The sequence below is a fragment of the Phascolarctos cinereus genome, unplaced genomic scaffold, assembly GCF_003287225.1.
Source record: "Phascolarctos cinereus isolate Bilbo 61053 unplaced genomic scaffold, phaCin_HiC Scaffold_9;HRSCAF=440, whole genome shotgun sequence".
Lineage (NCBI taxonomy): Eukaryota > Metazoa > Chordata > Mammalia > Diprotodontia > Phascolarctidae > Phascolarctos > Phascolarctos cinereus.
Window position 1 is genome coordinate 138514982 of NW_027556402.1, and position 14199 is coordinate 138529180.

The 14199-nt window shown below is 33.9% G+C and overlaps 1 protein-coding gene across 8 annotated transcripts in view; it reads right to left on the reverse strand.

Moving 5' to 3' along the window:
• ADGRL3 (adhesion G protein-coupled receptor L3) overlaps nucleotides 1-14199 on the reverse strand; it is a 943202-nt gene that overhangs the window by 76048 nt on the left and 852955 nt on the right. For all 8 annotated transcript variants that reach the window (XM_078148809.1, XM_078148806.1, XM_078148805.1 and 5 more), the window contains one exon: nucleotides 13895-13986. In XM_078148809.1, the coding sequence (XP_078004935.1) occupies nucleotides 13895-13986 (92 nt within the window). The remainder of the gene's footprint in view (nucleotides 1-13894; nucleotides 13987-14199) is intronic.

Genomic DNA, 14199 nt, shown 5'->3' on the forward strand with positions numbered 1-14199 from the left:
TCTCACTTTGCTTTCCCCTTCCCCACCTGTGGTGACAGCAGGTAACTTGCTGGAGATGACATTATAAGCGCCAGTGTGACATGTCAAAAAAACAAAGCAAAACAATGCATGTTATACCTCTATGGAGTGTTTGTTTAATGACTCTAAAACACTGAAGGCAAGGAGTCCTTGGAGAAAGTACTGTGCCTTCCACAATCTTGGGATCTTATATAGAAGGAGCCAGTGAAGACAATGAGTTTAATTGAACTAATGGTGGAATAGTCTAGCTATGCTCCAATGACTTTGGCTCTTGAGATACACAAAGATTTGATTTCGATGTAGGCTCTGACACTTACTAGCCAGGTGACCTTGGGTAAGTTGATTTACCTTAGTTTTGTGGGAGAAATAGACAAAGACCTTCCCCCTCCCATAGAAACTCCATGCACACTGTCTTCAGCTATTTTGTTCTAAATGAGCTATGTCTTTCAGTGTTTTATTCTCACGTCTTAGCAATACCAAAAGACAGTTACTAAAAGTGGAGGATTCCAGAATCTTGGGAAAGGTCTCCTTCCTGTCTGGCCCAACAAGGTATATGGCTTTGATTTAAGTGAGATTAACTATATTCAGATGATAAACCCCTTATCTACCTTATCTATTTCCTATAGCTAAGAATATACATTTTTCTCCAATGAGTATACTCTTCTTTTTGTATAACCACCTGTTTTATGAATAGTCATTTTTCTTTTCTTTGTTTCACACAACATAACTGAATAATGTAAAATCTGTATATAAGGAGACACCCATGACACGCTCAGAGTAGATGGCTCTCCATCTTTCATTCCGCTTCAGCCAGCAGGAATAAACAGCTACTTGCTTCGCTCTTAATTGATCCTCACTGCTACTGTGAAATCCCACATTGCTGAGTGATGAGTTTCCTGGGTCCCTAAAAATTTCCATTCTGGTTTCTTTATTCTTAAAAGGTGAGCCATAATGATTACATTGCCTACCGTTCAGTATTGCTGCTGTGAAGAAAATGTTTTTAAAATCTTGAGGCACTCAATATATGGAAGCTATCACTACTTTGGAGTGAAACCAATTTTCATTTACACACAGGCATTCTAAATAACTATCTGAAATAGAGATGATTGCTATTTCTATACAAAAATTTTCCTACCTTAGGAATCCCTGTGGCTGAAAAGAAATTCATCTGCCAATGGTGAGGAGCCTCTTCAAATGTCATTAGACTGGTCCTCAGGCAATAGACATCTAGTCCGTCAAAGGACCCTTGCTCAAATCCTTTCTAGCTTGGTAAAATCTGGCAGAATTTGGTATAGCACATAGAAAGAAACTTTAGAAACTATTTAATCTAATATCTAATAGATGAAATCACTGCAGCTCTGAAAGCTTCAGTAACTAGCTTTAGACCAGAGATTGGTAAACTATGGTCCACGGGAGCTAAGAATGGTTTCTACATTTTAAAATATTATTTGGTTATACTTAAAATGTAAAAACCAGCCTTAGCTAACTGTATGTATAAAACCAGATAGCAGGATATATTTGACTCTTTGCTGTAGTTTGCCAATCCCTGCTCTAGCCCATAGAATGGCAGAAGTAAAACTGAGAATTTAGCAATAGGTCCATGCCACAAAGAGGCATCGGGGTAATATGTTTCTGGGAAAGGATACACACACACACACACACACACACACACACACACACACACGTATGTATATACATATGTGTATATATATAAATACACAGATATACACATACACACACACACACACATATATACACATATATAAATGTGTGTGTACATTTCAATCTACTTTGAGATAACATGACTGTGGTGAATCATTCATTAAATTATACTTCTTATTGACAGTAAACTTACTTTTGTTTTGTGTGTGAGCTAAAACTAGTTCAATGATCACTTTAATTTTGATCCTGCAAGATTATAAATGCAGCATGCCAAATTCTGTCAAAGATGCTATTAAACATAAGCTCTTTGGTGGTACAGGTTGATTCAATTTTATATTGATAGCCACAAGCACATAGAATTCTGCCAGGTACTTAATATGTACTTCATAAATATTTCTGGATAGGACAAAGATTTCTAGGATTTCAATCCAGAAGGTCCCTTGGACTAGATAGATAAGGAACAGGGATAGGGCCTGCATCTTGGATTTCATTGTCATAGGGAACGCCCAGATGAGCAAACTCCTTTTATCAATACTGATAGGCACCTATGTAACTTAGAGCCTTAACTTACCAAAGTTGCTTAAAGCATTGTGACTTGCCAAGGGTTACATAGACAGTATGTTTCAGAGATGGGACTGAACTGGCTTCAAGGCCAGATTTCTTTTCACTATACCACCTTGCCTCTAAGGTGATGTTCTCTAAAAAAAGTTACCAAAATTATTCATTTGTTTTTATTTACATGGATTCCAATTCTTTCATTCAGTAAGACAGAATTTTAAATTCTGAAAGCATATATAATAGTTCTGGCAGAAAGGTTAATTAATTTTTTTTTCAGAATAACATCTGTGAGTTTCACACCATTATGCATAAGTTACAACTTTACAAATGAGGATAAAATAATTTGAAGGTTAACCAAGGTCTTTCTAAATTTGTGTGTGTGTGTGTTTTAAAAGCATATAACCAAAGGTTCTGTAATCCAGCAGTTATAGAAAGAGACAGAAGGATAACCTTTCCACAGAATATGGCTGTAATTGGACTCCTGTTTTTTGAAGAGTTTATAGCTAGCTTTGCTGTAGGGCATGCACTATATAATGTGGCTTCTTATACCATCCGTAAAAAGAACAAAAGATATATGATGACAGACTTGTTAATCGACAACTTTTAAGAGCTGAGCTATTTTGCTAAAAATTTTTAAAATGCTTAATCTGAATAATATTAAATTATATTTAGTTTTTTTCATTAACATCAAAGTTACTAAAAAAAAAAGTTGATGTGTTTCATAAAATCTCAACATATATTCCTCATTCCTGCTAGTGCTTAGTACAGTGCCTGGTACATAGTAGGTACTTATTAAATGATTAATGACCAATTGTTAGTGGTTAACAGCAGAACAGCAGTGTGGCAGGATGGATAGAGAATGACCTTATAGACAGGAAGACTTCTGAAAATTAAGAACATGAGAAGTAACTTATTTATCTTCTCAGTGCCTCAAGCAGGTCTCTAAGACAAGTACTCAGAAAGATTCAATAACTTGCCTAGTTATTAAACTGGGTGAGTTTGAGCAGGACACTTAACTTCTCGGAGCCTGGTTGTAAAATACAGGATTTAGATTAGATGACATCAAGGTTTTCTCCCAACTCTAAATCTATTATCTTATGGGGGTATAGCCAAGTTGCCAATTTACACTGCTTGAGGAAATTTCCACACTGGAATTTCCCTACCCTGATGAACTGACAAGTGTGGAAAAAATAATAATAGTCAAAACTTTCTAATATCTCTTTTATAACTTTAAGTTCACAAAAATACACAATGGAGTTACTAATAACAACACTTTAAATTTCTAACTTATTGCACCATACAGGTTCAATGAAGTTCTTAGACATTTATGTACCTGTAATCATTTATATGAAATATAAATATGACCTTTTAAGTCAATAATCTTGATGAATGATTTCAGAGCAAGGCCTTGACTATTTAATATCTTTTGAGATCAATAATTATTGAGTGAATTGCTTTAAAAGAAGACACCTGCCCATGGAAGATTATCATTTACCTCACAAATCAACTTTTTTGCAATCATTGCAATATTATAAAGGGTAGGAAAATGAAAGTGATATCACATTAAGAAAACTATTCAACCAAAAATGAATATGGTAAAGACAACAAAGCAATCCATTTAATCTTTAATTGCTACAATTTTATATTTCAGTTACCCTTTTCAAATATTGTACTAAGTCAGTGGATTTCATATCTGTCCTTCATAACTACTAGTATCTAGTACACTTCATCTTATAGATATGAATCAGAACATGCAGCATCTCTGGCTCTACAGAGTCAGAGATTAGAGGGCTTTTCCTGATTTGGGGTGATTTTGTGCAAAGTGAGAGTGTGGGAAATGAAAGAATTTCACAGTCTAACCACTATTTAAAGACAAATGAAATTCAACAATCTCTCAATCATTTAATATACTTTTATAATTTTACATTTAAGGGGAAAAAACCTGTTGCATTAGTTTTATGTTCTAGCAACATTACTTTAAGTTACCACTACCACTTTCCTAACATAAATAATTCTTTTGGAAAAGGCAGTGTCAGCTGTTTGAATCAGTGGTTGTTGGTGCACATTCCTTTCACGATCGAGTAACTAACGCTAGTAGTATGTCTGAGCTGGTCATTATATTAAACAATTTTTTGCATTTCATTTTGTGAAATGTGAAATTGATAAACTATAGTGATCTGTAAAATATCACTAATAAATTAGTAAAACTAATTCCTAAATTAATAAAGGGAGAAATTAAGACAGAAAGGCATAAAAAGGAATGGTTCTCAAATTGCAATGCCCTAGGAAGATAGGGGCAGATATGTAATTCCCACTATTAATGTTGGTGGTGTAGGGGAATGGAAGTGCTGAAATGGAGGCAATCAATAAATAACTTTGGGAGAAGACCTCCAAAATTCTGAATCAAATCAAGTTGGAATCCTGAAGGCTCTAAGTAATGCCGTTTGGACTAAACCAGTGCCTGCCTGGTTTGGAATATTTCTAAAGGCATATCTCTTCTAGTTTTTTCTAATGACTTTTAGTACTAGTGGGAAAAAAAAAAAGAAGCTGTTGATCACAGGTTGAACATGGATACTTTCTTATTTTATACGAGAAATGTGTTTTGGTATCTTAAGACATAAAATCTTACAAACTAAATACTATTTGGGATTGTGCTACTTGTGTTGTGAGTAAATATCAAATGCTAAGGTACTGACCATTTAGTAAATTACCTCTTTTGACAGAGTTAAAAATTACTTAAAAGAGGAAACTATTTTTTTTTTAAATTTTGCAACTGGGGAGCAGTGTATTATGAATAATTGTAATCTTTCCAATACTGTATCAGACTAAGAATAAATGCTTACATAAATTTTATTTTAATTCAATATTGTTATAGTAAAACAAACATATTAGTCAAGTAAATCTTCCAGGATATTTGGTCAGTCTTGAGGGTTTTCATAAAGTATTAATATTTTAATAACCCATTATATTCTTAAATTTCATTTTCTCTTTTAGTAATCCAAACTAACACTCTGATATCAATAACTAAATTATTAAGAATGAGGAAATCCTAAGACTATCTAAAGGCTAATTTATAGAAGTTTTCTTATGAGTTTGATGGACATTTCCATTAAATGCAACTCCTAAATCTATTTACTGTACTCACAAGGTTCAAATTATTTATTTTCAAAGAGATCTGAATGAAGAGTTAAGAAAACTTACAAAACTGGCAATAACATTAAATATGTAGATAAGAATGAAAGTGAAAACCAAGAGAGAATAAATTAGAATATAAAATAATCTTTAATTAGAGTTCACATTTTCTATTATTTAAAAGTGCATTTTGCTATCTAAATATTTCATCATGATTGTCACAACTACCCATAAATATTACAATAACTTAAATTTAACTAAAAGGAATTCTAATAGAATTAACTTTATTACCTAGTTTAAAAAAAAGTCATCAAAGTAAAGGTTACCTTCTTTAAGAAACAGAATGAGTTATTATAGTTATTATTATGATAAAGTATTTTTTATTCATTCCCTCAAGCCATCAGGAAGCATATTAAGATTCCTACATAACTTTAAATATGGCAGCTGTCTAACCTTATTGAGGATTCCCTGTTCCCATCCCCCAACAATGACTTCACAAACTGCTTTTGATTAATTAATCATGCCACCTCTGGAGACAATTCTTTCATTATGGGACCAGTTTAAGTTTTACTATGATCCCCCAGATATGATTTTTTTGTTATTCTTAATGACACTTTACTTCAAACAAAATCATTTACATGTCATTAGGACGCTGACAGGTGAAAAGAAAGCCTGAGGGATTGTGCAAGATTAGCCTTAAGGAATAAATAAGGACACCAGAGAAAAGGTATTTTTTCAACCTCACTAAATGTTCCTATAATGTGTTTGTTCATCCCATAGTTAAGAAAGCAGGGTTCTAGAGGCTGGAAAACACAACAAAATAAAAAGATAGACTTTGAATGCAAAATTCTGCCAAGGGGAATAGATACTTGAAAGGATTTAGGCAGGGAAATTGTCACTGACACACTGATCACCACAGACACTAAGTTCTATATATCTCACCTCCATACCCCCTCCAATGCCATTCCTAAAAATACTGATGATCCTTTCATTTGAGAGATAGTGTGGTGTGGTAGAAAGAACAGTAGATTTGGAGCCATGGTATACCCGGGTGTTAGAGTCTCTCTAGTTATGGCACCTTGAGCAAGTGGTTTTATTTATTATGAAATATCCATGATAATACTTTTACAATATGTCCATGATAATTCCATGATAACTATCTCTCAAGATGACTGGATCAAATCAAATAATCTATGCAAAGTTATTAATATAAATTTATATAGATTTAGAAATAATCTGTGTGATAATGCCTGTACCACTGATCTCACAGTATTATTAGGATCAAATGAGATAATGTATGGAAAGCATTTTGTAAACTTTAAGGTGCTCTTGAAATGTCAACTCCAATATTATTCATTTTTTGAAACAACTTTTTTTTTCTTAAAACAGCTAGATTCAGGCAGTAACTAGAGAGACCATTAGAAGTTGGCCATGTTTCTTTTGAGTTAAAAATAAGAGCTCCATAGGAACTAGCAATTGCCTATCATGAATATTCACCAACACTTATATAGGATTATTTTGTGATAAATATTAATCAATAAAACTTTGAGTATTACACAACACATTGCTTTAAATTAACTTGTTGGTATTTACCAAGAGAAAGCATGACAAAATGAACAGAGAGCTGGCCCTGGAATCTGAAAGCCCTAGGTATACTTAATTCTTTGGATACTGTCAAAAGCCATTTATAATCAAAACTTTATAAATGCATTTTCTGTGCACCTCTCTCCCCTCATTGCCCTCTTTATTTATTATACTACAGCTATGGAATATTGCATATACTGAGAGAGAAAATGTGTTGGCTAATTTTGCTGAAATTTTTTATTCTTTTTTTAAAAATCTTTGTTATAAACAATAATTTGCTAAGTTGACGGAAGGGAAATAATATATATTTAGAAATGTGATATACTCCTGGAATGTCACAGAAATGTACACTGGAATATCGCTCCTGTGATGTACTCTGGAGATTCCTTTTTTGTTTCTTGTAACACCTCTCTCTCTCTCTCTCTCTCTCTCTCTCTCTCTCTCTCTCTCTCTCTCTCTCTCTCTCTCTCTCTCTGTTCTTTACTGACTATTCCTTCTCAGTCTCCTTTGCTTGGTCTTCCTCCAGGTCATGCCCATTAACCACAGTAGCCTTCAAGACCCTGTTGTGTACTCTCTTCTTCATTTACTCCATCTCAATTAGTGATCTATCAGCTATGATTAACATTTCTATGTAGATGAGATCAGATCTCTCTATCTGCCCCTCACCTCTCTCCTCAATTCTAGTTTTGTGTCACCAACAGCCCGTCTTGAACTGGATATTCCATAGGTTTTAAATCACTCAGTCAAACTCCAAGGCTCTCTATTACCTCCAGGATAAAAAAAAAATACTCTGGCTTTCAAAGTCCTTCATAAGTTGGTTCCTTCCTACTTTTCTAGTCCAGTCTTTTTATACTTTACTCCCCTCCCTGTATTCTACAATTTAGCAACACTGGATTTCTTGCGATTTCTCCTATATGATAATCCTTTTCTTCCATTCCTAGAATGTTTTCCCTCTTCACCTCTGTTTCTTACTGGCTTTCCTGGACTCCTTCAAGACTGCAGAAATCCTACTTACTGCAAGAGGTATAATCTGGTATTCTTCCCAGTGCCCTTCCCCACTTTCTCCTCCCCACCAGGTGTCATCCCTCTGAGATTATCCCCATGTATACTGTATTTATCTTAAATCTACGTAATTGTTTTTATGTTATCTTTTACATTAGAAGGTGTGGCCCTTGAGCACAGAGACCATGTTTCTGTGCTTCTTTGTACCATCAGTACTTAGCTCAGTTCTTGGCATATAGTGGGTGCTTAATAAGTGTTTACTGACAGACTGATTGGTATAAAAATCATTAATAAAAATGTGAAAAAAAATTTGCAATCACAAATTATCTAGGTGGCATGGCAGACACAGCACTGGACTTAAGAGTAAAGAAGATTTGTTTGAATGTTTTGCCTCAGATTATCATGATGTGTCCCGGGGCAGGTCACCTAACTTCCCTATGCCTCAGTTTCCTGATCTTAATGGACTTTAACCTTCCAAGTCTAACTCTACGATCCTAAGATCTCTATAAACTCTAAGAAGTGGTCTGTTATAATGGAATGAGCAATGAGCTCAAACTAAGAAGACTTGGGTTCAAATATCATCTCTGTTACCATTTTATAGCTATGCAACTTTAGTCAGGAAACAACATCTTTAAGCCTTAATTTCATAATCTTTACATTAGGCATGAAAATTCTATTGTACTATGTACCTCACAATGTTTTTGAAAGAAAAGTGATATTTGAAGCTATTATTATCTTGAAAACATGTGAGCCCTAACGGGGTTGAACCCTTTACCCATATTCAGCAAATCAATTGAAAAATAGTGGAAAAGATTTATTATATTGATCTAACAAAAGCCTTTGATATCTTTATTTTAAATAGCTTAGACAAGTGTCATATTTGTAATGGTATAGGCGTATTTGTGACTATCAACCTTTTCAATCCAACTGCAAATTACAGAAACAGTGATGGACACGGTGAATGTGCTTCACTTAGAACTCTGCTTAGAAGGGAGATTAAAAAATGCAATTGGATATTATCATTTATCAACAGAATTGGTCTGTCTCATGTAGATTTGCTTAATGTGAAATGTGTTAAATTTAGAAATATTTGCTCTCCCTGTTCTCCCATTTCTCTTCTCTTTACTTCAGAGACACAATACTTGATCAATTGGTTTTCATTTTACCTTTCTAACCATATCTTCATTTTTTTCTGTATTCTCCCTCCTCCTTGTCCTCCTCCTCCTCCTGTACCAAATGTAAGTATTCCCCAAGGCACTATTTTTGGCCCTCTTTTCTTTCCCTATACTCTTTCCTTTGGCACTGCACTCACTCTCACAACTTCACCTATTACATTTATACAATTGCATCATAGATTTATCTCTCTAGCTCTGACTTCTGAGCAAAAGAACTACATCTCCAATTGCCTATAATTAATTTTCAACTGGATACATCCACTAGTACCTTAAACTCAACATATCACAAAATTGAAGTTGTCATTTCAACCTTGACACCTATTCCTCCTTTTGACTTGACTATCAAGACATTAGCATTTACCAGGTCTACCATCTCCAAGACTTGGTGTTATCTTTGACTCTTCTCTCTTTCTCACTTCCACATCCAATCAGTTGCCAAGTTCTTTCAATTATCCCTCCATAAAATCTCTCTTATTCAGTCCTTACTCCCTCCGCATGCTACGATGATTACAAGGTATAGGGTCTGGAATATAATAATTTTAATAATTGTTAACTGATTGAATGACAATAATGGCCTCATCTCACCACATGCTCAACCTATGACAGTTGTCTACTATTTTCCTGACTTTTCCATTTTACTTTTCCAATCCTATCTTTATATTATTGCAGAAAAATTTTTCTAAGGCATAAATCTTATATAACACTCATGTCCTTAATAACTATTCTCAGACTACGCTTTACATAACTGGTAAAATTCAAATTCCTTTGCCTCCCATTAAAGATCTGTCACAATCTGGTTCACATTTCTAAGGGGCTGGGACTGTATACAAGTTCATTCAATAGTGTTATTTTGGTTTTGGGGGGTAATTTGCTCTTTTTTCTTATAAAAGTTCATTTTTTAATGAAATGGGACTTATGTTTCAACTCAATTGCTTCATACTTCGATTCTCTGCTTGCTCTACATTGATTTTTGAAGGAGATGACCGGTATTAAAATTTATTACATTATAAAATATATCTTTCTTTGACTTTGGTTGTCTGTCATTATTTGTTTTTTTTAAAAAGCCAATATATGCTTTCAAATTCTGTAATTTTAACACATTTCAACAAAGTTGAAGATATAGGTAAAACTTGAAAGATAGGTGATTGCCCTAGACATGAGTTAACAAGTAAAAAGTGAACAAATGTTTTGTTGTTGCTAAATTGGCCCAAAGACCAAGATCATGAGTGCATTCTCACTAAAAAAATGTACATGAAAACTGTAATGCAAAATGGAATTTCAAGTTGATTTTTAACATAGTGAATATGTTATACAACAAATACATTGGTAGTTTTTTCCATAATATTAAGTAAATTTAGAAGTTAAAATATCGCAATTTTTTATATGATGCAAAACAATGAAGTTAGGAGAGACATTATTTTAATTGTATTTTGAAAGTATTGTAACCAAATCTAATGAATATAATACTGTTCAGACTCACATATACTAGGGAACTATAAAATATGACAAAATTATTGAAAAAACATGTTGAATAACTTTCTGGTGAATTTACAAAATTAATAAAAATAAGTATAAAGGATTACTCACAGAAAATAATTGCTAGTTTTGCCCAAAAATAATTTTTCTTAAGTTATTTTGCTTTATTGCCTCGGTAAAGACAGGTGGTTTTTTAAAGCAAAACTAAACCTAATAATGCCATGGTACCTTTGTTACCAGTGACACAAATTCTTAAGCCACATGAATTAAATTCAAAACCAGGCATAATGCCAACATGCACATTATACTAATATAATATTAGAGGTTACAATTTTTATTGTTAAAATAATTTGCTAATAATTCATCGACTAGAAAACATACACACAGTTTCCCCTGCAAGAAAAAGCTACTTCATTTTCAGTGGGGGAGAGAAGTATTTATACTATACACTATTCATCCATAATATTTAATTTTTTATCAAATAATTCATATAGATTTTACTTTGGATATTAATGACCTATGAATAACAATTTTCCTTATTCTACCATAATCATTGTCTTCCAAAAGGGTAAGTGAAGTGGTGAATTTAGCTGTAGTATATATGTAAGCAAGCAACATATGTATGTACACACATACACATATGTGTGTAATACACTATGTTTCTAAATTTCATCCAGAGGGCATCATATTTATTCATTCATTAATGATTAAGAAGGGACATTATTTGGTAAGGAACAATAATAGAAAACATGAAAATCTTATGCTAATATTAGGACAGTGTTTCTTCACTCTCAAAATAATCTTTGAACAAATGAGTGACCCATTGTGTCCATATTACTAACAGGTCACAAATTATTGTAGTTAACATTTATTATACTTGCTGACATTACCAGGAAGATATCACATTCACCTTTCTTCTTTTTAATTAGCATTTTTGTGACATAATATACACATATTTAAAAAGTAATGTTTCCCAATATGGAGAGCCCCATACCCCTTGCTGAAGGCAGAGGTGGCAGAGACGGAGTTATAGTAAGGGGTTTGTGGATCTATGTGTACCTGATACACTTTACTTAGCAGATATACCTTCTGTTGAGAGAAAAATTTTGTCTTATATGTATATATTGCAATCTTTTAAAAGTACACAGAAACAAATGTGATTAATAAAATGCAACTTCATGTAAAGAATAGTAAGGTCATAGTAGCTTTTTCTCAGTATATATTGCCTTTCTTTTCCTTTTGGGAGAATGATTGTCCCTGTGTGTCAGTACTATAGCTATTTATGGGCCAATTCCACTGCTAGTCAGCACAGAATTTCTGACCTGCTCTCATTTCTAGCAGGGGCTAGTCTGCCCCTCCTTAGACAGCCTAGTAGCCTCCCACTCCCATTGTCTTACCATATCGATGTCAGACTTAATGAGGACACTAATTGGCTATAATCTACTGAAATTTAGTACTCCCTAGCTCAAGTGATCCACCAAGCTCAGTCTCCTCCAGAAGTAGGGAGTTGTGTGCCTGCATTGCTGGAAATATCTATTTTCTCAGTAGATGGATCCTTTGATGTCACTACTATTGTGTGGGGATCCTCAATATTTTTTTTATGTTAAAATAGGTAGAAAAGTTTGGGAACCACTAAACATAAAGTATATTCATATTTCTGGATGACTGTGTTACCAACTGGTAAAGGTAAACACATGACAGCCTAAATATCAGTGATTTTTGAAATTACTTTTATTTGGGCTTATGTATAATTGCTCTGTGAAAAGAAAACATGATTCTTTAGAAATCATTTATTCTCAACATGCTAAAACAAACCAAAATCTATTAGGCAATTATGATATTGAAAACAGGATGTATATTCTTTCATCACATAGTTACACTTTTGTAAAATGATATAGTTTCCCTGATAAATAATTGTTGCTCTTTTAAAATTTTAATCTTTATCTTACAAATGTAGTATTTCTGAGACCCTTAGGCAGACCTGAAAACTGCTGTTAAGTGGTCTAATCAGCTAGGGGTGAATGAAAAAAACGTAGAAAATCAGAACCATTTCTTGATAACAACCCGGCCCTTCCCCCTACCCCTCCAACTTAGCCCTTTTCACTCCCCCTCTTTCTCATCACCCCCAGCTACATACACCTACCTGTCCAGGACTTCAAGCTTTGGTAAAGTGGGATAGATGGAAACAATCAATTCAATTCAGCAAGCATCAGTCAAGCACCTACTCTGTTCCACAAACCATGCACATAATAGGGAAAAGCAGTTATAGAAAGAAGTAAAGTAAAAGAAAGAAGAATGCTTGGGAGAAAAGGGTGGTGGTGACCTAAAGTGGTTTACACCTGCTCAGTTGCATGAGAACATAATTATAGCCCCCAAAGAGGCAGGGAACTGATCTCCCTGTTCTTTACAGACTCCTGCACTGTGCCTTGTTTGTAATTAAAGCAACATCTGTGTGACAGAGAAATTATGCAATGCTTCTTTTAAATCACAGCGGAATGTTGCACCAATATGTCTGTTTCAGGTTTGTTGTTTTTTTTGTTTTTTTGTTTTTTTTGGTCAAAAGAGGGGCATAACATCTCACTCCTCTGCAGGGAAGAATTCTATTTAAGTTCCAGAGCCTTAAAAAAACTTCTGATGGCAATTTCTCAAAGGACAATTTTGATCTAGTATTCAAAAAGCAATCACTTATTTTAATGTGGAATAGTTAACTTAGACTATTAGTATGGTCCTTATCTTACAGAATATGAACTACCCTAGGACCTGTTGGTACACTGCCATTAGAGAAGTTTAACAAAATTCACCTATATTTTGAGCATAATAAATGAATGTGCAGTATATGTTGGCTAAGTGGACAGGTACTCAGAGAGAACTAATATAACTAACCAAATAACAAGTAAGAAATAATTGTAGTTCATTATAAACTCAAGTCATTCTCTTTTTCCCAAAGGGTACAGATATTAACCCTAAATGACCAATTAAAATCTCAAAGTATTTTGAATTTATTCTTTGCTCTTTTAAACAAAAGCAAAATTATCTTAGTTTTGCTTACAAAGAGAAATCTGAAAATAACAATGCTGCAAATAAGTGTTTAGGAGGCAAAGAAAGTCCCTTATAAGATAAAGTTTCATCCTACTTATTCTCAGTCAGAATGAGCCACTTCAGCAGTATTCCATAAAGACAATACATTACCCTTTCCTTTCTTGTTGAGGCACATAGCAATATTCAGGGCAAAAAAGAAACAGTTCTATTTGAGCAGATCAAAGAAAAGGAAGGGAAAAATCACTTACTTGATATTATCAAGACAGCCGGATTCAGGTTTCAAAATGGCAGTATGATGAAACATCTTATATAAAGCAATCCCAAGGAAGATTACATTAAGCTGGAATATAAAAGGTTGAGTTATATAGCAGAACTGGAGTGGAGAAGAAGTAAGACTACTCTCTGTAACAGATGAGTTGCTCTGGGAAATTAGCTCTCACTAGTTTTAAAGAGATTGAATCACAGATGATTACCAAGTATTTTAGTCAAGGCAAGAAGCCAGATAGGGGAATTGGGATACCACTGAGTTAGGCATCACTGTGGGGCCAACTAC